We start from the raw sequence: 24,523 nt of genomic DNA on the forward strand, positions 1-24,523 counted from the left end.
CTCCCACAGGCCTACTCACTAATGCTTAAAGATACTTGTGCAAGGGTGTTATTGCACTGTCATTTTCATAATTACCTGTGAAGCACATGCCAACTACATAAAACACATTAAAACACATAAAATGATTGACAGGACGACTAGGGGGCTCAAAGGGGCGAAAATACCCAGGAGGAACATGACTTGAGTAAACACTGTGCAACGCGATTCACTAAAAATGGCTGGAAGAGATACAACATAGAAAGAAATCACATTTTTTCAGACTCTCCCTCATTTCAAAGAAAGACCTAAACCTCGTATATAAAACACTAGAGTCAGGCCTCTGTTTTGTACCCTAAATTGTGCTTCTTTTCCACATGAAATCAAGGCACTCCTTAAGCAAACTTAAATGAATAAGAGGTTTTACATCAGTGCCTTCTAGTTCTGATGTCAAAAGCTAAAATGAATAATGACTATCTTCAACTGAAAACACACTCTTTCAGGGCAGTAAACAAAGTCACATATTTACTAAAGCTAGAGGTAAAGTTATCGTCAAGGAGACATTGTTCCTTTGGCCACGGTCAGAATTATATCCTCACCAATAAATGCCTATAATATTCTTTTCTCTGCTTTTTGTTAAAGGTTCATGCAGTTCTAACTTCTACAGCCATGTTTATCCACCTAATTACATGGTGCAACCTGCATTTGGAAGGCTAGTTCAATTTCATTATAGTTTCCCAGAGACAAAACAAAAATATCTATTTAAACTCATCCATTGAATGAAAAATAACTACCGTTTTCCTATTCAATTGATACCAATATTGGATTTGAGCACTAAAATGATGAAAGATGCCTATCTGTCTGAGCAGAGAGCAAGAAATTTTAGGCTCAAAGAAAATCACCACAGCCTTTCTTCAAAATGGGTTCATCAGTAGGCTGCAAAACTCAGTTTCTGGATCACCAGGAAGACACTATTCCAAGTCCTTCTAACCACACACCTGCTCCCAGCCACTACTGATGCTGAAGTCTGTATATTTGGCTTCTCCTATCCCCCCAAAACCAAAGGACCATGTCTATCCCAGGATGGTACATGCTTCACTTTCTAACAGTTAGCACTCCCAGACCCCTCTGGATCCCTGGCATAGTATGCTTGTATGCTCTTAGAGCTACTTGCAAATGGAGGCTCCACTTACCTGTGTTAGGAAGTACTGGATATCCAGGAACGTGATGATTAAGGCTTAGGACATAAAGTTGGACTGCTGAAGGAAATCCCAGCTCTGCCATGTACCTTGTATGTCCTTGAGCACATTACTTAATCTCCCTCATCATCAGTTTCTTTACCTGTAAAATGGGAATAATAAAAGCACTTACAGGGTTGCCAAGATCATTAAATAGACTAGTATTGTGCCTGGAACATAAAAAGTACAGAAAACTTAGCTCTAATTGCTAGATTCTCATTATCTACCTGCACACCGTGCCTTAGTTAGACTTAGCAAAACAGGTTACACAAATTCCCACGAGGCCAAGGGACTGCTTGCAGGTTTCTCCAGGCTGTGGGCAAGTACACAGCACTGAAGGCAATTCCACCAAGCAGGAAGTGAGCTGGAGAAGTTCCACCCAGACTCCCAGTCATGCCTGCCTCTCCATTTTCTATTTCACTTTATGGAGAACCAGAGAAAGAGGACATTATTTCCACAGCTCTCTGCCACTGTGTGCACATCTACTTTGTACAACCAGGCTTTCTGCGGCCCTAGTTGTGCACACAAGTGTCCACTGCTAGACTGTGAACCTGAACCAAGTTCTGCCTCAGACAGGTGAGAGAAAGACACCTATTTGTTTGACCATTCCTTCTCCTTGGACTCCTAATGCTTTCTTCAAGTGGCTCTGAGAAAACTTGTTGTAGATGTAGGATCTGAATTAAGTCTGGCCAGCCTGCTGCTCCTATACTAATTCTGTCTTTTCTCTTTGGTTTTTCCATAGCCACACTTAGAAGAATCAGAGTTCATGCAGAAAGTATTCTGAGAATAGCTGCTGCAGTGTTCGCAGAACTGTATCAGAGGAACCAGAGATAGCAGAAGTGTTATCTAGTTCAGAGGCCAGAAGCAGTATTGTTCTGAATACAATCAAATGTTTGATTTCTTTGAATGACCAATGTAATTCCTATACATAGCCAATGAGTAAACAGGACCAAAGGCTGACTTTCCCGCTCAGTTGAAACCTCCAGCTAAACGAATCATAGTAGTTCTATGAGAAAGTGAGGGGGAAACCCACCAATAACTAGTCAAGAAATTTTCTAGTCTAACTGAGGAAGTAGCTGGGAGGAAAAAAGGCAGAATGCCTAGCAAATCCATTGTTTTTCTGATGGCATCTCCTATGTGCTCCAAATCACCTAAGAGTTCCTTGGATTGGAGAGTGTGTTACATTGCACTGATTGCCTTTATTCAGTTAGAGTGGAAACTGCCTGGGGACAAAGTCTCGCCTGGTATTAGTAGTAGCAGCGGATTGGTGAGTCAGGTGCCTGGGTTTGAATACAGTAGCTGCCATGTTATCTCTATGAACCTGGACTAGTTATTCCATCTCTTCGGGCTTTACTTTCATTTTTTTTGTAAAATGAGGACAATATTACTATCTGCCTCATAAAACTATTGCTTGTGTTGCTTGTATTAACTCATCCGTCTAAAACCCTATGCCCGGGCCCAGGCATAATTACTGATGATCAATAATTATCAGTTGCTATTGCTGAACACTGCACAGGAAATTCTCAAGACAATCGTCTGAAGACGATTTAATAAATCAATCCCAAGTGTTGCCTCATGGAACTGCTATATTGGTGAATAAATTCAATAGTTTGGAAAAACTGTGTACCTCATCAAACATTTCTGTTCTTTATTCATTTAGGAGGATTGTATGAAATTTGTAGCAGCTCTATAGGGATAACAGGAATTTAAAATATGTCAAGGGAGTTGTTTCTTTATTCAACAAACACTTGTCAAACAGATACAGTTTTCCAAAAGTGAAAACACTAAGAAAATGGCAAAAAGATAAAATTCTTATATCATTTTTATTGATAATAACAGCCTGTATTTATCACCCACCACACAATAAGCATGGTGTTACACTCATTATATATATTAGCTCATTTTATGCTGACAAAGTGGTTATTATGTCCATTTTAGAGAGAAGAAAACTAAGATTCAAACAAGCTCAATAACTTGCCTGACAGTTTTCAGCTAGAGTTTTCCAGAGTTAAATCTCCTCTGTATTTCCAAAGTCTGTTCTTTTTCTACCCTCTTACTATCCCTCTTTCAACATCTTACTATGATATAAGGCAGAATGAAATAAGTACTCTATTGGAGATATGAACAGATTATCATGGAGCTCCTGAGCTCTGGAACTCTTGGAAGGAAAACAGTCAATCCAGGTGGTGGAGAATGAGGGGTGACTTTATTCAGGGCATTTTAAATGAACCATATAAGATAAGCGGGATTACAGAGGGGAAAGAAAGAGAGGAAAGGGAACTCCGGGAAGTAAAAAAGTATCAGCCAAGCCCCAGCAGTGTCACCTCACAGGGCAGAGTAGCTGTGTGCCAGGACTTAGAAAACAGGCTGCAAGTAGGGGCGGATTATACCTAGGTAGGGGCAGAATGGCCAGAGTGTTGGAAAAGACTGTTCTTTAAAGTACGGACATGATCTCTCTGCATATTCACAAACTTTACTGCATACCCAAAGCACAGATGAACTCGAACCCTACCGTAGTTTTGGAGAATCATCACAATTCCTATTTGAGTGGGTCTGACTTAATGGTGTTTGTATATAACACACACACACACACACAACTATGAGTGGACGATGTCTAAACAATCATACCTTGGTCATTCATTCTCTCCACTCATTTTCTGCCATAAGGGAAATTACCCAGAGATTATTCTCAATCCTACAGATAATCAATGAGCAAATATATAAGGTGAAATAAGTCTGTTGCAAGACCTGAGAGAGAGAGAGAGAGAGAGAGAGAGCACGTGCTTTATCAGTGGCTCCAAAGCAGGTGTTTTAAGAGGAATATAGGGTTTAGAAAATGGCAGGCCTGGGCATCAATATACAGTATGTAGTGGAGGAAGTTCACAGAACTGTGGGCCTTCAAGATGGTCTATTTCTCCCCAGTTTTACAGATGAAAAGTTTCCAAAGCCCTGGACCTGCACCACAACCCAGCACTCCGGTTGTTGCCCTGGACTGTCCTAACACTTCATCATTTAGTTGTTCTGAAAGTAGCGGCAGCGCCTCTAGAATACATCCCGTTTGCCTCTAAAAGGAAGGCTTTTTTTGGCTACAGCAAAAGGAAAGTGGGAAGATAAAACAAACTTTAATTCATCTGTTCTTACTCATAGGCTTCCCATCAAGGATGGGTTTTATCCTTATTTAGAATCAATACTAAGTAAAGAAAGTATAAATATACCAATTGAAAAACTCTTTCTGTGGATGCCTTGGCAGCCACAGTTAAATTGCTTGAGGTTTACAGACACCATGCATTTTCCCCAGCGCTTATTCTGAAACCCTCAAGTGTTAAACTCAATCATTTCCTGGGACCCTTGATATAATAGAATCCAAGATATGTTAATAGGTTTTGTTTCGTTTTGTGTTTAGGAGGGAGGTTTGTAGTTCTGGGACAGTTAGGTAAATCCCTAACAGACCGATGGAGTTTTTGAATCTTAATTGGTTGTGTTGAGTATTTTTCCCCAAGAGATAAGAGTAACTATATTTAATCACTATGTCTGAGAAGAGTAAGAGGATCTGGGTGAAACTGAGGAATCTCCCCTGGGCATTTCCCATAGGTTAGCCTTGTGTCAAGGGATTCAAACCTCAGAGAGCTCCTAGGGCCTCTGTGTGCCACTATAGGAAGTGGCACAGACTCTCAATCAAGTGACCTTATCACACTAACTACTATTATAGTCCAAGGGAAAGTCAAACTCCAGAGAAAGTTTAGATTCTTCACGTGTAAAATAGGAGACTTGAACTGTCACATCCCTTCAGAACTTTTCTAACACTGATCTATTCCATTTGTGGGGCGTTGTTCTGGGCAAACACAAAATGAACCACAAGATAAGTGCTCAGAGCTGAGCATTTTGAACAAATAAAAGAAAAATGCATATTGGGAATGCACCTAAAGGGTTTACAGCTGGATTTGTTCCCTAGCTTAGAAGACCTGAAAACCTTTGGATGGTGCAGTCTCTGGGTCAATGAGTCTCAAGTAGGTTCACTTTTTTAAGGACAGCAGGGGTGGATTTATCTTCCTAGTAGGTGAAACCTAAACAACCTTGAGTGAAGAGCCCAGATCTTGGGCTACTCTCTGGTCCCTTCTCCACTACATTACACTACCTAGATTTTCTCCTTCAGACTTAAAAGAAAGAAGAACATGAAATGAGAGGCAGATGACTTGGAAAATGTCAAACCATTATCTCCAGACTTTCTAAAAACTAGTGCCAGAAGATATCTCATATAAAAATGTTTTTAAGGTGCAAAACATGTGGGATACTAGAAAATTCATCTCTCTCTTGGAGTTTAGAAAGCATCATTTTAAAAAAGCTCAGAAAGATCCTATTTAGAGAAAGTCTGCGTGCATTTGCTTAAACTAGCATGTCCTAACTTATCTGGCCAGTGAAGACATACTCTACACAAACCACCAATTATCATTGTATCTGATTTGCAAAGACATAGAAGTGATCATTCGTATAGGCATATGGAAAGATCACTTTACCTGTACTTTAAAGTGACTATGTCTCCCATCTTACCATGTGCCCATCGGTAGCTCCTTTTCCTAATTACCTCATTCAGCACAGTTTGCTTTTCAGTACAGTATATGACAGCCTGATCTCAGTTGCTTTCATTCCAGCCTTTGACATCACACCTCTGTATCCCCAAAATTACCCGGCATAATACTTGCAGCTCATGGATACTCAAATACTTGTGATGATCCTTTAACTGACCTTTACAAAATTTTTTAGTCATTCAAATGTGAATGCTCAAGTTGATCACGTGGACTTGGACCAATCGACTTCTATAGCCCACTGGTTTTGTGGGATGCTATCCAATGATGCACACCCAACCCTTCATGTGTCAGTCAGAAGAGTGCAGCAAATCTAATCTTTGCTTAAATATAAACCTGGAGTAAAAAGAAGCCACAAGAATCCTCTCTCAAAGCCAGTACACACAAATCAGGGTCAGCAGTTAAAGGCACATGGTCATCTGCCCAGTGACCTATCTTTACCCTTGGGAGCTGGTAAAGTTCCAGGCAAGCCCTGGTGGGGAGGATGGATGGTGAGGAGGAGTGAGCCCAGGGCAGAGTGGCCAGAGGCTCCATGTGGCCTGGAGTGGTTCCATGCAGTCCTGCCATTGGCTAGAATCCCAAATGATAAGGTCACAGCCAGTTACAAGTAGCAGATACAAATGGGAACAGGGAACCACATGTAGCCATAGGCACATATTGATCAGAAGGAACAAAACCAAATTATTTAAGATGAAATATGTTGGTGGAGACAAATGTAGAGGTACAAAAGAAACTGGAACACTTGTACACTGTTGTAGGGATGCCAAATGGTGCAGCCGCTATGGAAAACAGCCTAAATGTGGAAACAACATTTAGGAAACAACCTAAATGTCCATTGACAGATGAATGGATAAGGAAAAAGTGGTATTTATACACATGAACTATTATTCAGCATTTAAAAAATGAAATTCTGTAATATGTGACAACATGAATGAACCTTGAGGATATCACGGTAAATGACATAAGCCAGTCACAGAAAGATAAATATTGCATGATTCCATTTGTATGCGGTATCTAAAAGAGTCAAATTCAGGGACTTCCCTGGTAGTCCAGTGGTTAAGACTTCACACTGCCAATGCAGGGGGTACAGGTTCGATCCCTGGTTGGGGAAATAAGATCCCACATAACGCATGGTGCAGCCAAGTAAATAAATAAATAATTTTTTAAAAATAAATAAAATAGGGCTTCCCTGGTGGCGCAGTGGTTGAGAGTCCGCCTGCTGATGCAGGGGACACGGGTTCGTGCCCTGGTCCGGGAAGATCCCACATGCCACAGAGTGGCTAGGCCCGTGAGTCATGGCCGCTGAGCCTGCATGTCCAGAGCCTGTGCTCCGCAACGGGAGAGGCCACAACAGTGAGAGGCCCGTGTACCACAAAAAACAAACAAACAAACAAACAAATAATAAATAAATAAAATAAAATAGTCAAATTCATAGAATCACAGAGCAGAATGGTGGTCACCAGTGGTCAGGGGAAGAGAGAAATGGGGAGTGACAAATCAGCGGACATAAAGTTTCGGTTAAGCAAGATGAATAAATTCTAGAGGCCTGCTGTACAACACTGCACCTGTAGTCAACAATAATGTGTTCCATACTCAAAAATTTGTTAAGAGGGCAGACCTCAAGTTACGTTTCTTACTACAATAAGATTTTATAAAATAAAAGATGAAATAAAGGTCCTTGAGATGCTGTAGGTACTTAATACATTGCATCATTATTCTGACTCAGTGGACTCTGAATAAGAGGGTTTGCTTTAGTGAATAAGAACATGTGTAGACTGGAGTCTAACATACTGTGTTCAAAATCCTCCTGATCCCTCAATTTTATAAGATTAAAATTAGGGACTTCCCTGGTGGTGCAGTGGTTAAGAATCCGCCTGCCAATGCAGGGGACATGGGTTCGAGTCCTGGTCCGGGAAGATCCCACATGCCGCGGAACAACAAAGCCCGTGTGCCACAAATACTGAAGCCTGCGTGCCACAACTACTGAAGCCCGCGTGCCTAGAGCCCACGAGCCACAATTACTGAAGCCCACATGCCTAGAGCCCGTGCTCAGCAACAAGAGAAGCCACCGCAATGAGAAGCCCGCGCACCGCAACAAAGACCCAATGCAGCCAAAAATAAATAAATAAAATAAATAAATTTATTAAAAACAAATTAAATGGAATTATATAGGGCATATAGCATGGAGGCAGTTCCTAACATATAGTAAGTATATTTGGAACGTGTTTTTTAAAAATAGGATAGTGTGACGACCTTACTATTTTGTCATTATTAGTTGGTCTTTCTTTAAAGTTTACAACCTCCAGATGAGCTCAAATCATCTCTCTTGGCTTACTTCACTTTTCCCTTTTGTTTCCCTCCTCTCCCTTCTCATTCCTATATCATTTCTTCTCTCTCTGATCTCTTTTATACCAGGTCAACCACAGTCTTTTAAGTGCCTACTCCCCTCCAGTGAGAGACAGAGAGACAGAAGTTGGCCATGGAGTGAAGGAGGGTCACAGTAGCTCTCACACATCTCAGGATCTGAGAAACAATGGAGGACAAATCATTGTTCATCTCCCATGAAACTGCCATAATCTAGCCTCACTGCTCTGCTCTTGAACTCATAACAGCACCCTAAGCTCACTCGGTTCTTGGCTTAACTGCCTTTGATTGCGATAAGGGCACATACCAACCCATAATACTTAGGTAACCATCAGGCTACTGTCCAAGACATACTGGCTCCTTTCTTTAACCGGAAATTATTTACTTAACAAATACTTCCCAGAAATCAAATGTCAGTCAGCTACTAATTTGAAAAACAAGCAAATTCAACAATTTAGCAGAAGTGGCTCCAAACAACACATATGCATGCAAACATCTCTCTAATAGACATAAACAATTTTTAAGTAACCTTTTTAAAAGTGAGTACAAAATATAGACAGAAAAATACACAAATTACAAGGTTAAAGCTTGATAAATTTTCACAAAGGGAGCACACCCAATCAACCATCGCCCTGACCAAGAAATAGAACATTTCAAACATCCCAGGGTACTTTATCACCCCTTCTTTCAGTCACCACCCCTCCAAGAGTTTTAATACCATAGACTAATTGCCTGATTTTGAACTTTTCTTAAATAGAATTAATCAGTCTCTAGTCTCTTGTGTCTGGTTTCTTCTGCTCAACATATGGTTATAAGATTCATCCAAACGAGGGACTTCCCTGGTGGCATGGTGGATAAGAATCCGCCTGCCAATGCAGAGGACTCGAATTCGATCCCTGGTCCAGGAAGATCCCACATGGCGTGGAGCAACTAAGCCCGTGCACCACAACTACAGAGCCTTTGCTCTAGAGCCCACAAGCCACAACCACTGAGCCCACATGCTGCAACTACTGAAGCCCGCATGCCTAGAGCCCATGCTCCACAACAAGAGAAGCCACTGCAAGAAGCCCGTGCACCGCAACGAAGAGTAACCTCCTCTCACCAGAACTAGAGAAAGCCTGCAAGTAGCAATGAAGACCCAATGCAGCCAAAAATAAATAAAATTAAATCTTAAAAAATTCATCCAAGCAATTCAGGTATCATCAAATTTAGCTGATGAAAATGTAAATTAATTTTAATAATTCTGAAAAGTTTAGAGTATATCAAGTCTTAAAATGTTCATATCCCTTGATCCAATGATTCTACCTCAAATAATCCATTCCAAAATTTTTTTAAATAGGTGAGAATTTACATTCTAAAATGATTATTAAAGATATATTTAACTGTGATGAAAATAACAATATGGGAATAGTTTTAAAAAAGAAAGATTCATCCATGCTATTGCATGCAGCCATAGTCCCTTTGTTTCACTGATGTAAATTAATCCTCAGCAGCAGATTTCAATTAGCTTTATATACCAAACCCAGCACACTTCTGATCGCTTATAAGCAGGGGTTATATATGGACTAGAGGCAAGATCAACAATCTGCTTAACTCTTAAACAGCTCTTTTAATTTATTCTTTCTCATACCGACTTCTCCTTGGCAATAACCTGAGACCAGCCATTTGAAAAAATTATCTTTCAAATTATGAATTTCCTGCTTCCTTTTTCCAGGCTCTGCCCCACCAGTGATTCTCCACTTCCCCCCACTACCTCTCCTACTTCACCCACCCTTCCCAAAGGTATGCACATCCGGGAGTCTGAAGTGTAATATTTTCCTTCCCTACCAATATGAAAAAAAAAAAAAAACTACATGGGCAGAGGATGTTGGACAGTTTTCAATCCCTGTCTAATGGGGTCTTCACACTCTTCACTGTTTTGTTTGAAGTGTCATGGGTGTTCACACAAATATATATAAGAAGAAAAATTGTTCCCACATAAAAAAATTATTTAGGATCTATCTGGGCCAACACTGTTTCCTACCACTTGCAGTAGGTGGAGAAAAATGAGAGTTGACTATAATGAACTAAAGTGAAGGTGAATGTTACATCCAAGCAAATGGATGCCAAGAGACCATGTACGTGTTTGACTCAGCCATGGAAAAAGCCCTGGAGCATGGAAGAAAGATGGAGATGCTAAAAATGGAAGAAAGGAAGCATACCAGGCAATACAGTTGCTCCACAGTGTCATTCATGCCCATCCCAGAGGGGCATAAATAGAAATATTCCGGAATTTAGTACTACTGATATTTAAGCTCAATTTCCAGCAAGGTCAAGACTAATAGCGAGTTGTGTATTTTACTAACTTAGGTTGCAAGCGCCTTTGGGCGGATCTGGTACCCTCTTCTATATCTCACTCGGCGCCAAGAACACTGTTAGCCATCAACAAAACCATAACAGACCTCGAGTCTTCTCCAAAGGCCAACAAAAACACATACACTGAGCTAATGGGGACATTCACAGGCAAGAATTGTGCACCAAGCCTGTTTTCTATTTGTTTTGATTTTGTTTTTGTTCTTCTAGCTGTAAATGAAAAAAAAAAGACCTATTTTTAGAATTTCAAAAGGCTCTCTCTGAGATCTGGCCTCTGAGTTCACAGTAATTTCAGGAAAATGGGAATGTAGTACTTAACACTGCAAAGAATACATGTATACTTTGAGAACTGTTTGGTTATTCCTCCCCCACCCCTATATTCTCTTCCCTTTGGAGAAACCTAGAAAAATAATTTTATCCAAGGCCACCCTGAAATGCAGTGACAATTCCAGGGATAAAATTTAGATGTTTCTTTCAACATTGTCTCTGATCCAGCCTAGGAATAGCCGTTATTTTCCCAATATTTCCAATGTAAGTGTCCTTGTGATGGGCCAACTCGTTTGTGTTTCTGAAAATAATGCAACTTGATGGAGACAGGGATTGTGAACAATAGACACTGAAGCAACACAGACTCAGAGACTAGTAGGTTGCTCTATGAACAAGAATGGCTTGACTTCAACCATGGTTCTTTGAACCCAGAGAAAGACTGCATATAATGAGTGTCAATCACTGGAAAACTCAATGGTATTAATGGAGCTTCTATTATAAGTACTCAGAACACGAAAGTTCCTGTGTCCCTCATATTATCTTCCTCCAAAATACTAGTAGAAAATGATACAACTGCAAGTCATGGACTTTATCCATCAAAAAAATAAATAAATGAAAACTTTTGGAAGAGCCAAAACATATCAGCACAGGAGCCAAAACATACCAGCCAAAACATACCAGAAAACTATAATGCAACATGGTAGAGCAGAGACAGAATGGACCATAGAGGCAGATATACCTGACTAGCAATTCCAGTTTTACTTGTTACTAGTTCTGCAGTTTTCTAAATCTCTCTCAGCTTAATTTCTTCATTTATAAAATCAGGACTGAAATAGTTTTTCAGAGCTCTTCCAACTGCAATTATCAAAACAACCCAATTTTGTATAAGCAAAAGCATAAATAAATAAGAAATAAAAGAAATTTATTGACTATGTAACTACAAAACCTAGGCGTCTCTAGTTTCTGGCACACTTGGATTCAGGTACTCAATACTGCCAGGAAGTGATCTCTCCCATATGCCTTCTTTCTTCTGAAATGGCTTAATTTTCAAGTATGCGTTCCCATCATGATGGTCCCCGGAACTCAAGGGTAATATCCTCATAGCCCCAAGTCTAACGCGATGAAGACTTCTCTTGGCCAACAGGTGTAACAAGAGTTTATGAATTGAACGTCATTTATTCTGATCAACTATATGTTCAGAGCTGGAGGCATCACTGGAAGGTATTGTACATCAGAGTGCTATTACCTGGATAAAGGTAAAAGACTTCTGGAAAGGCCAAAGCAACCAATGTCTTCTACAATGAATCTCAGGATTATTGCAGAAGCAAACAAATAAAACTTATTCTAGTACCCTACAATTTCCATTAAGACAACAATAAATTAAAGTCATTCTTATAGGTGGAGGAATCTTTGACATCCAGGAAATATTTGCTTGTATTGACCCCAGTTAAGCACACGACACACTTAGTAGTGAAATCTCCATGATCTCCACAATATTCTGCCCAAATTAGGTAAGGGTGCAAGGTGAGATTTTAGCTGGATTGAAAGGGGCACAGGATTTAGCCAAGCAAAGAAGAACAGAGAAGTCATTCTAAGGGGAAGTAATAAAACAAGATAATGATGATATATTTTTCATATAAGAAAGAGTTTTGTGGGTAAGATGCACATTCTAACCAACAGAAAATGGCATATCATGAAGTAACTTTGTAAATATTCTAGTAGGAAGAGTTTGCATACCTCCAACAAAAATAAAATTTACAGAATTAAGTTGTTTAAAATGTCATTAGCATGGAAAATATTTTTGGAAGTACTCATTCAACATAGTTCTTTGGAAAGATACTCCTCTTCCTTAAGTTGGTCTGCATTCAATGAGGCAGGCTGTGTGCAAACATAAATTTGACAAATGAGATTCAGCCCTCTTCATTAAGGACACAATTAGCTCACTCCAGTACAGATGAGGATTTATTGGTTTAAGCATGTTAATAAAAGCCTGACTGCAGCAGAGAAACAAAAAGTAGTTTAAAATGAGAACATTGCATTAATATACATGATGTGGGTTCTAACTGGGGCCAAAATGAAAACTATTTCCTGGATTTCAGATAGAGATCTGTCCAACAACAACCTTATTTTGAGCATTTTGAAGGCAGACTTCAAATAAATAATGAAAAGACAGAAACATTTAACCAAACGTGAAAAGTTTTTTTAAACACATTGAGAGTGCCAACCATAAATAATTTTTGCAAGCAATACTAAGCCAGACTTACCATCCTTCCGGTAACGCACCTACATCAGGCACCAAGAATCTTTATTTCTGGCTGTGATGAATTCAGATGAGTTATCCCGTTCTCAAAAAGATGTCTACAGAAGGCTCTACTGACTGCCAAAAGCACTGTTCTCTCAAAATAGAAACCCTTTCTCAGTTCGACTTAAGTCTGTTATGATAATCTCAGGGAATTTACCAGTCTGGGAAGATTTATTTCATGGAAATGAAGTGTTTCCAAGGTTTAAAGAAATTCACTCCATATTTTGGGAAATGAGCATGTGATATATTTTGCATGCTGTTTTAATAGAAGAAGCAATAGCTCTTTCTACAGGGTGCTGTGAGCAATTAAATAAAAGCTGTTGTATGGTCACAATCAAGGAGTAAAAACAAGACCTTGAAAAAAGTGAATATAATAAACTAAAATCTTGAGAAAATAAGGGCATTTTAAGGCCATAATGGCAAAGCACTAGGTTCCAAACAAAAAACTCAATTCTAATTATTTTTCATTATTATAAGCTTGTTTCTAAATATGAACACATTGAGGAGTGTCTATGTCAAGTATTCATTGGATGGTATGACGCCTGCCAAGCACCTCTATTGCTTTGGGTCCTATAGTTTGGTGTTCGTGGTGTAAAGAGATCTTTCCTCAACTCTTCCCTCAACCAAGAGCTCTGAAGCCAAAACAGAGTTAATGCTGTGGCTAAACAAACACAGTTTTGATTACAACAAGAGTGTGCACAGGGACTTCCTGGTGCTCCAGTTCTTAAGAATCCACCTTCCAATGCAGGGGCTGCGGGTTCGATCCCTGGTCAGGGAACTAAGATCCACATGCCACGGGGCAACTAAGCCTGCACACCACAACTACTGAGCCCACATGCCACAGCTAGAGAGAAGCCCGTGTGCCACAACTAGAGAGAAGCCCGTGTGCCGCAAAGAAAGATCCCGCATGCCGCAACGAAGATCCCACATGCCGCAACTTAAGACCTGACACAGCCAAATAAATAAATATTTTTTTTAAAAAGAAAAAGAGTGTGCACAGCTTTCTAGATGTCTGATTAGCTGTAGAAGATCAAGCCAGCCTTGGGGTTTTGCTCATAGGAGAGACACCTAACCTCATCTCCAGAAAACAAGAAGGCTTCTATGAATAGGGGAAATATAATCCATGAATTAAAGGAGGAGGGGAAGGAGTTATTCAGGTAAAATAAGGTGTTGAGGGGGACTGGCATGTGTAAATGGCCAGAGGCCAGTGGGAGCAAGGCTCTTTGGAGGACCTGGTACATGTTCTGTAGAGTGAACGAGCAGTGTATAATGGGGTAGCCAGTGGAGAGAGGTGGTTAGAAACGTAAGCAGAGACAAGACCATGCTAAATCTGGTAGGCCATGATCGGGACCTGTACTTTATTCTAAGAGCAACAGGGAGCCATGTAAATCATCTATCATCTACTATCATCTATCTATCATCCCTACATAAGAAATATATCCAGAATCTGACCACACTTTTAACACATCTTCATCTCCATCATGGTCCAAGCCACTATCAACTCCTGCCCAGAGTACTGCAATTGCCTTCTACCTGGCCTTCCTACCTTCCCTTGCTCCCTTCATGTTCTTCTCCTCTGGGTACTCCCTACACCTTGACCCTGCTCTACTTTTCTGCACAGCACTTATCAGACATATTCTATATTGCCACCAGAAGGGCAGGAATAAACCAGTTTTGTTCACTACCCTATTACTTGCTTTTAGAAAAATGCATGGCCCCAAGTTGATGCTCAGTAAGGTTTTGATCATTGAGGACTAGCTTGCGCTTCCTACATTCAGAATCCTCCAGCGGCTCACCATTTCACGATGATGAAAAGTCAGAATCCTTACTCTGACTCCCAGGGCCCTGCAGGACCTGGTCTTCCAGACTCTTGCCTCCTCTCTGCTTTCATCTCCTACCACTTTCCCACTTGCTCCCTTTGCTAGAAACACACTGGTCTTTCCATTTCCTGACTATTGTAAGCATGCATCACCCCCAGGACCTTTGCACTTCCTACTCTCTATTGCTCCACATAGTGTATAATTTGATCCTACACTTCCTTCAAATCTGCTCAAATGTCACCTGCCCAGAGAGGCCTTTTCTCTACCACCCCACACAACAGCAGCCCCTTCCTGCCATCCTGGTAATTCTCCTTCCCCTTACTTGGTTTCATTCAGTTTCATAATAGTGAAAAAGTGGAAAATACTTATCATAATACCTATTTATGTGTGTTGCCTGTCTAACCCTAAAAGAAGATCAGTGCTATGAAGGCAGTAGATTTATTTGGGTCATGACCATTCCCTGGCACTTAGAACAATGTTTGATCCACACTAGGTACCTGCATTAGAGGAATCAACTGGGAATCAGAAATTACGTCAGTTATTTGATGAGAGGGAATTTAATATCAAGAGGTGCTAAGTACTGTTAAGTTGTTAAGTAGGTACCTGAAAGGTACAAAGAGAACTCTCAAGTGTCCTAGAAGTAACCACAGCAGGAAACAAATACCACCTGTCTGGCACAGGGAATAAGGAAGATGTTGGAAATGTTAAATGTAGAAACCTAGGAGAGAGTCCTTGCAGAGCTGAAACTCAGGGCTGTGAGAAGGGGGCTCTCATGGCTGGTGTCTCTGAGCTCTGAGGAGTGACCTGGTGGGCTTGGGACCCAGATCTTTGAAGAAGGACTGCTGGAGGCTGGGACTGGCAAGATGGCAAGTGTGATGAAACGGGCTCTTTTCACACTGAAAGAACTAACGGCACATTGGATCCAGCTGTTGCCTTGGGAAGGAACAACTGCTATGGGGTGAAGAAGTATTGCTTGGGTGATACTACTGGGAACAGAGAACAGAAAGGAAGCCCTTTGGAAGCTGGGAGGAACGAGGATATCCCTTCTTCCTCTTCGAGACTTGCAGTCTCCTTCTGATGCCACCATTGGTGGAGTCTAACGTGGAGCCAGCGAACCCAACCAAAATGTGGTTTGCACAGTCCCAGCCCCAGCCGGCAGTACAAAACTGAGTACTAAAGGGTGGGTTTGAAGCTGAGAGACAACTCAATAACTTGCACAGTACTCAATATATTTCTGTTGAAAGAAGATATTGAATGCATTGTAATGTCTTCAGAAATCATTTAAATTGACTAAAAATTAAGCACGCTGCTGATAATAAATAGCAATTAAAAAATTATCCAAAGGACACAGAGGCAATTGAGGCTTGTCGGGCTACAGCCAAGTTAAGTAATCAATTTCTATCACAGGCAGTGAATGATGTTCTGTTTCCTGGCAGCTGAGGTAAAAATGGAAATATGCCATGCATTAAAATTTAATTATAATAGTGCAGAGAGAACAGCACTTTATCTAAAGATAAAGTTATTTTTTTCCCGAAAGTAGAGGTTTGATATTTTCAAGCATACATATTTGTTTGAAACCCCACAATTCAACACCAGGCAACATGAAATAAAAAGGCTCAGCCTTGCTTACATTTTAGCTCATAGTAATGTGTGTGTGTGTGTGTGTGTGTGTGTGTGTGTGGTATGTGTGTGTGACCAGCTGTTGGCCTCATCTATAAAAGAACATCAATACATAAACTAGCAACATCTCATTTTAAGAACTAGATTCTCAGGAGCCATCAGGATGAATTAAGAGCAAAATGCATGCCTGAATAAGATAATAAATCCACTTGTGGGCCAAGAGTGACTGAATCCCTAACAAAAGACATAATAGATTGACTTCTTGCCTGAGGATACTTAAAATAGAATGTCTACCAATTACAATGAATTTTTTGTTTTGCAAAATTTTATGCTGAGTTGCTCCTTATAGAAGTAAGATGCCAATAGACCTACGCTGCTTCTTATGTTCACTCTTAGAGAATATGACAAGGTTATCCGCAAAAAGAAGGATGCTTGTATTTGTCTTTATTGCAGCAGGAGGAGATAAAGTCAATTCATTTCATAATTGTCCTATGTTGATAAAGACTTTAAAAAACAGGTGCTATAACTTAGTCCTGCTTGGTATCAGTTAAGGCTGTACTATTCTTCATGATGAAGATATTTCTGGCTACTCTAATTTTGGCAAATATGTTAAGTGAGAGAGAGAGTAATAGTCGAGGTGACTGTGTGGATTGCATGAGTTGGCCCATAAACAATTGTCCATAGAATCAGAGGTGGATGGTGGAGCAGTGATGAAGATTACATACAGCCTTGAGATGTTCTTAAACCCAAGGCACACCAATGCAAGTGCATTGAGATAAATAGTTATATTTTCAATTTTGAAACATGGATTAAAAAGATAACCTCAAGAAAATGAGATGACAAGCCACAGACTAGGAGAAAATATTTGCAAAAGACACATCTGATAAAGGACTGTTATCCAAAACATACAAAGAACTCTTAAGACTCAATAATAAGAAAACAAGAAACCTGATTTAACAAGTGGGCCAAAGACCTGAAAAGATACTTCATAAAAGAAGATATACGATGGCAAACAAGTGTATGAAAAGATGCTCCACGTCATATATCATCAGGGAAATGTAAATTAAAAACGAGATACCACTGCATACCTGTTAGAATGGCCAAAATTCAGAAAATTGATGACAACTACAACAGCAAATGCTAGCGAGGACATGGAGCAACAGAAACGCTCATTCACTGCTGATGGGGGTGAAAAATGATATAATCCCTTGGGAAATAGTTTGACAGTTTCTTATAAAACCAAACATACTCTTTCTTACCATACAATCCAGCAATCATGCTTTTTGATATTAACCCAAATGAATCTAAAATTTATGTCCACACAAACCCACACATGGATGTTTATAGTAGCTGTATTAATAATTGTTAAAATTTGGAAGCAACCAAGATGCCTTTCCGTAAGAAAATGGATAAATGGTGCTATATCCATCCATACAATGGAATGTTATTTAATGCTGAAAAGAAATGAGCTATCAAGCCATGAAAAGACATGGAGGAAACTTAAATGCATGTTACCAAGTGAAGTAAGATTGTAACCAATAAACCACTCTGATGTCAGATGTAGATAATGGGGGAGGTTGTGTGTAATATGAGAACTCTCTGTACTTTCCGTTCAATTTTGCTGTGAAACTACAACTGCTCCAAAAAATAAAGTATTAAATTTTTAAAAACCATGGATTGATTGCCTGTGTTACATTGAAACTAATATTTTATCACAACTTGACTTCTTCTTCTCTTACTTACGGGTGAGGAGGAAGTGGTTCCCTATTTATATTCCTCATCTCTATAACAGCTGGCTCACAACTCTATCATTTCCCTCATTTTCTGTCTCCTATTAGTTCTGTTAATGGCAACTGTTAAATAAGGAAAAAACTGCTTTCAGGGTAACAATCAAAAGTTTTACTTAAAAAGTGATCAAGATTATTTAAGGGCTTCTGTGATGGCGCAGTGGTTGAGAGTCCGCCTGCCGATGCAGGGGATGCGGGTTCGTGCCCCGGTCCGGGAAGATCCCACATGCAGCGGAGAGGCTGGGCCCGTGAGCCACGGCCGCTGAGCCTGTGTGTCCGACGCCTGTGCTCCGCAACGGGAGAGGCCACAACAGTGAGAGGCCCGCGTACCGCAAAAAAAAAAAAAGATTATTTAAATTGGTACCCTGGAGACAGTGTAGTTAGAACTCTTGAGAAATTCTGACCACATCCGTCTCACTAATCTAATCTCTTCTCATTACTAATTCCAAATTCCATTAATTCCCTAGCCTGACTATGGTGTAAACTTTCCAGAAGCCTCTGTAAGAAACACTTTCTGCTTCATGGAACTTCTTGCATACCATTCAGTTTGCTTTCCCTTTGAAAGCCTGTTCATAAGACAGAATGGGAGAGAGAAGGTGAGTCAGAGAGATTCTATCACTGACAGCTGTACATTGTTAATAATACTAATAGCTACCTAATATGAACCACCAACCATGTGCCAGACACCATGTTTGGTGTTCAAATGAAAGTAAGTATTGTGCCCTTTATAGTTGAGGAAACCAAGGCTCAGAAAAGGCACATAACTTACCAAAGGCCACAAGGCTGATGGTTTTCTGGATCCTCTGTTTGCAAGTGTCAGAAATAAGACTCCTTATTAGTTACCTATTTTATATGTAGTAGTGTGTATATGTCAATCCCAACTGTATAGCACAGGGAACTCTACTCAATACTCTGTAATGACCTATATGGGGAAAGAATCTAAAAAAGAGTGGATATATGTATATGTATAACTGATTTACTTTGCTGTACACCTGAAACTAACACAACATTGTAAATCAACTATACTCCAATAAAAAAAAAGACATAAGACTCCAACTCATTTAGGCAAAAAAGGATAAAGTCTGCCTAAAAACTTACAAAGAAGTTTAAATAAACAGTCCAAATGAAGGTCACAGATGCAGCCTGGCTTTAGGGATAATTAGAACAAGCAACTCAAAGTTCATCGTCTTTTTCCGTATCTCTCCTCTCTGGTCTTCTCTGCGTGTGTCACTTATTCCCTCTTATTGCAGACAAGTTTTCTCCCTTTGGCAGGGAGAAAACAGCTCCAAATATTTTTATCTTAAAATGTCTGTCCCTGGAGAGATACTTTCTTTGCATTTATCAATTCAAAAAATCCTGGCAAAAAAAGTTCTGTTCATCTTGCCCACCCCTCTGGGTTAATTAACTCTCTCTATTCCTGAAGAAACCATGTGGATGACAAGAAATGGGAGTGGGATTGGAAGGAAGATCCAGGAGAACTGGAGTCAATTCTCATAAGGCAAACTCAGAGATGTTCACTACAAAAACCATGATGTAAGGCCTACAACTATTGGTCTCATTATACAGGTAAGGAAAATAAAAGTTAACTAATTAAAAGAAATTAAAGTGTAAGTTGCTCAACATAACCCAAGAAATAAGTATATGGGACTGCACTAAGTTCTCTCTAAGTTCACTGTGTTTTTGTCTGTACCTGTTTCCAGCCCTAAGCAAAGAAGGTGGCTCAGAGAAAGGTAGTGCTAGAGCGAAGGTTGATTCACAGCATCTCACAGGACCAAGCTGATGCCAAAGGAACTTGAAGTCCACAGACCAGATCAAAGCCCAATCCCTCTGGCATCCACACTCTTAAGATAATTAGAGAAAAACAAATTAATAAAGAATGAGAGGGGCTTCCCTGGTGGCGCAGTGGTTGAGAGTACGCCTGCCGATGCAGGGGACACGGGTTCGTGCCCCGGTACGGGAAGATCCCACATGCCGCGGAGCGGCTGGGCCCATGAGCCATGGCCTTTGGGCCTGCACGTCTGGAGCCTGTGCTCCGCAACGGGAGAGGTCACAACAGTGAGAGGCCCGCGTACCGCAAAAAATAAATAAATAAATTAATTAATTAAAAAAAAAAGAAAGAATGAGAGTAATGATATTGATTGCTATCTTTATGCAGTGAAATTTGCTTATTTATTACATAAAATAAAACTTTGAAAAATAGGAAAGATTATCACCATTTCACATAAGAGGAAACTGAGACTAAGAGGTGAAAATATCTGCCTAACGCCATGGTTGATATACAAACCTATATCTAACCAGCTTCAAAGTTTGTGTGATTTCCAAATATCTTCTACTTCCAAAAAGAAGGTGGAAAAGGATGTATAAAGATTCTCCCACATAAAAATGGTAAATAACAGTAGCACCTGCATTTGCCTTGATCTCAGCTGGATGAGTGATCTCTGAAAGCAAAGGGAACAACAGACACTTATGCGCTCAGCAGAGCTGGAGTCCTGGCAACTAAGAGCAAGGGCTTGAATCTGACATCAAGACTCCAAATATTAACTGACACCCAGGCATACAGTTAAACAACAGAGTCTTCCACCTGAGGAGCTTACATCTTCATTGGGAAAACAGACTAAAATTTTATGTAAAACAAACAAACCGGTAACTTATGTTTTACTATATACCATTAAGAAGTTAAAATAGGAAAATAGTAGTGGTGAGTGATGGTGGATGCTGGGTTATTTAGTGTCGTCAGAGAAGCTCTCTCTTAGGAGGAGATGTGTATTTAGTCCTTAATTACAAGTCCCAAGCAGCCATGCAGAAATCTGGGTGGGGTGGGGTGCGAAGTGAGGGGTGGGGAAAAGGACGGGGAAGATTGTTCCAAAGAGAAAGAAGATCACGTGCAAAGGCTCTGAGAAGGGAATAAGGCTGATCTGTTCATAGGGCAAAAAGAAAGCAAGGGTAGCTGGATCTTCGTAGTTGGGTTGAGAAATATGAGAAGAAGTTTGAGAGGTGAGGACCATCTGGATCCTGAACGGCTTAGTAGGCAAAGCCAGGAGTTTGACTTTTTAAAAAAAAAAAATTATTTATTTATTTACTTGTCTTTTTATTTTTGGCTGTGTTGGATCTTCATTGCTGCACATGGGCTTTCTCTAGTTGTGGTGAGCAGGGGCTACTCTTTGTTGCAGTGGCTTCTCTTGTTGCAGAACACAGGCTCTAGGTGCACAGGCTTCATTAGTTGTGGCATGCGGGCTCAGTAGTTGTGGCTCGTGGGCTCTAGAGCTCAGGCTCAGTAGTTGTGGCAAACAGGCTCAGCTGCCCCGCAGCATGTGATCTTCCCAGACCAGTCATTGGATAGTTTTATCTGGGAAGTGATGAAATCTAATTTGTATTTTAGAATGATGACTCTGAAGGAAGAATTATGGGAGGGGAGGGCCCACTTGAAGGCATGGAGATCAGTGAGGCTGGAGGTCACTGTAGAAGAACAGACCACAGACGACAGAGACTTAACTCAAGTTCTAGCAGTGAGATCTGTGAACAGTGGTCAGACTCAGGACACATTTTGATGGAAAAACATACGAGGTTGTATGTAGAGTATGAAGAAAATAATCAAAATAATCAAAACTCCCACATCTTAGATTTTTGGCCTGTATGACAGGTTATATGGTAATGACATTTACTGAGACAGCAAAACCTTATGAGAGAACAGATATAGTAGGTGGGTAGGGGGAGGGATACTTCTGTTTTGTCTATGTTATGATTAGTATGCCTATTAGACATCCAAATGGAAAGTCATGTAGGCAGCTAACTAAATCAGACTGTAAGTTGCTCAAGGTATAGTATGTTAGGTGGCAGGAAAAGAGAGGGATTGTGAGTCACAGAAGCCTAAAGAACAATGTGTTTCAGGCAGGAGAAATAGGTCAATAATGATAAATGCTACCAAATTCAAGAGACCAAATAAATAAGAACAGAGAAGTCTGGATCATTATTCTTTCTACTGCAATTCACAGAGACCCACCTGAGATTATTTTAAACCATTTGGAAGTAGTTATCTCAGATATCAATAGGCCTAGACCCTGGGCTGTTCCAGGGGTCCTTAATTCAGAGGGTCAACAACACTGACAAGAACCAGATACCTTCCAATGATGGTGAAGGTTCTGAATATATTGAGTGTTCACTCTGTGACAGGCACTGTTCTAAGAATTTGTCATTTTTCTCAATCTCATTTACTCCTCACAATGTCCTTACAAGGTAGGTACTATTTTTTATACCCATAGTTTAAGAGATGGAGAACAGCTAGTAAGTGATAGGACCAGGCTTTGAACCAAGTCAATCTGATCCCAGATTCTCTGCCCTTCACCACCATCCTATGCGGTGATTTAAGGAGAAATACTTGAGGCCAGGAGGTGAGGACACAGTGAAGGAGGAGAAGACATTTGGAGGTAGAGACATGAGAGCTACAGGGAAGGGTGACAGATAATGAAGTCAAAGACACCCACTTCCAAGAAACTGGGGCTCTGAGAGAGAAGGAAGAGAGACAGCCTGGAAGTAACAGTGGGGAGCAAGGTACAGAGGGATTTCAAGCATTTCCGACCAAAAGGACAACATGAAAAAATAACTCCAAATTTGGGCATCCAGAGGACTTGGCAGTTCCTGAGGGTTCTGTCCTTGTCACTGTATTTTTATCCCAGGAGAGGAAGTTCTTGTGAAGTCCTTGTCCTCTAGCCCATCTTAGCCAAGAATCATACTCAGTTTAGGAGTGAAGCTATCAGGTTAACCAAGAGGATATCAAAGTGAATTATTTTTGGTATGGTTCTCAGTCCAGTACTCACATGAAAGTATTTAAAAGAAAGAAAGAAAGAAAGAAAAAACTGTCACATGTAGGGACTTTTCTGCTCTGTGAGAGTTTGCAAATAATGTAATTAGATGAAAATTTTCAAATGCAACTTTCTATGACAGGTTTTTAAATAAATAAACAAGCCACTTTTCAAAACCAGTAGGTATATATCAGAGGTCAGCAAAGTGCAGCCCACGGGCCACTTGTGTTTCTATGGCCTGAGAGCTAAGAACGCCCTTTATACTTTCAAATGGTAGGAAAAAAATGATCAAAGACAAATAATATTTAGTGACATGCAAAAATTATATAAAATTCAAACTCTGAATGAAATAATTAAAGTCTCATGACACATCAACATTAACAGATGAACATTTGCAAAATATTTTGATGATAGAGGACATCAGTTAAATGAAATCTTACCCCTCAAGAAAATTCCATTTTTCTCATTCCATTACAAAAAAGAATACCCAATTATTATTATATTTTGAATTTCATCAGTAAAATATAATGGAAATTTTTTTTCCCTTGTGTTACAGAAGCACCTACATAATATTCTCAATTTTACCTCTCAGCCTGAAAACGTTAAAAAGTTTGGCTATCTGGCCCTTTATAGAAAAACGTGGCTGACTTTTTGTTATAGATAATGGGTGGAAGAAATTTATATTATTGTAGGTGTCATAATGTAAATATTATGAATGTGATATGTGGATGTCTGTCTATAAATGTAAGCATTTGATCACATATTCATTTGGTCAACATTTATTGAACACCTACTATACACCAGAAAATGTCTTGGTTGCTGAGGATACAATAAATGACCATTGCTCTCAAGAAAATCACAGTCTTATTATTTTAGTGTCATGGTAATTCTGGTAGAATTTAAGAAGAACGAAAGATTTCTCCAAAATTCTTCTTCAAATGAATATGCCCTCCTCTTTCTCCCACTCAATGTTCAGCTATTGTTGATTATTGAATATCATATTTCTATACAACAGTCTAGCAATTCACTGTTTTTCTATTTAGGATGGAAAATGGGAGTCAGCAAATGTGACATCTCTCCCCTACCTTTAACTCCATTGGAATGTCTTGAGAACTATCCCTCCCAGGCTTACCCCCGATTATGTCACTGAGTTTGCACGGGTCCCGGCATGCCACCTGGATAAACACATCCAAGGGAGGTGCCTCCGCCGAGCAGAACTGAGCATGGTCCATTATCTTAGCAACTGCACTGCTCATCCAGAGAATCAAGTCCCAAATCCATTTCCTCATTTTTCAGTAGCTAACTCTTAACCTTTTCTTTCTAAATTGCCTCTGACATCAATCGTTCTACAGGATTTCAGTGTGGGTTTAGGAGACTGAACAGCCAATGAATACGGGGCATTCTTATAGCATGCA

The 24,523-nt window shown here is 40.0% G+C and overlaps 1 protein-coding gene across 4 annotated transcripts in view; it reads right to left on the minus strand.

The window, feature by feature from the left end:
* LOC309791728 (uncharacterized protein) overlaps positions 1 to 24,523 on the minus strand; it is a 275,665-nt gene that overhangs the window by 135,046 nt on the left and 116,096 nt on the right. For 3 of the 4 annotated variants that reach the window (XM_082600767.1, XM_082600768.1, XM_082600770.1), the window contains one exon: positions 1,170 to 1,317. In XM_082600767.1, the coding sequence (XP_082456893.1) occupies positions 1,170 to 1,260 (91 nt within the window). In that variant the 5' untranslated portion in view covers positions 1,261 to 1,317. Of the gene's footprint in view, positions 1 to 1,169; positions 1,318 to 13,044; positions 13,123 to 24,523 lie in introns of those variants that run through there. The other variant, XM_082600769.1, reaches the window with a different exon arrangement.

The sequence above is a fragment of the Mesoplodon mirus genome (assembly GCF_964341445.2).
Source record: "Mesoplodon mirus genome assembly, chromosome: 16".
Lineage (NCBI taxonomy): Eukaryota > Metazoa > Chordata > Mammalia > Artiodactyla > Ziphiidae > Mesoplodon > Mesoplodon mirus.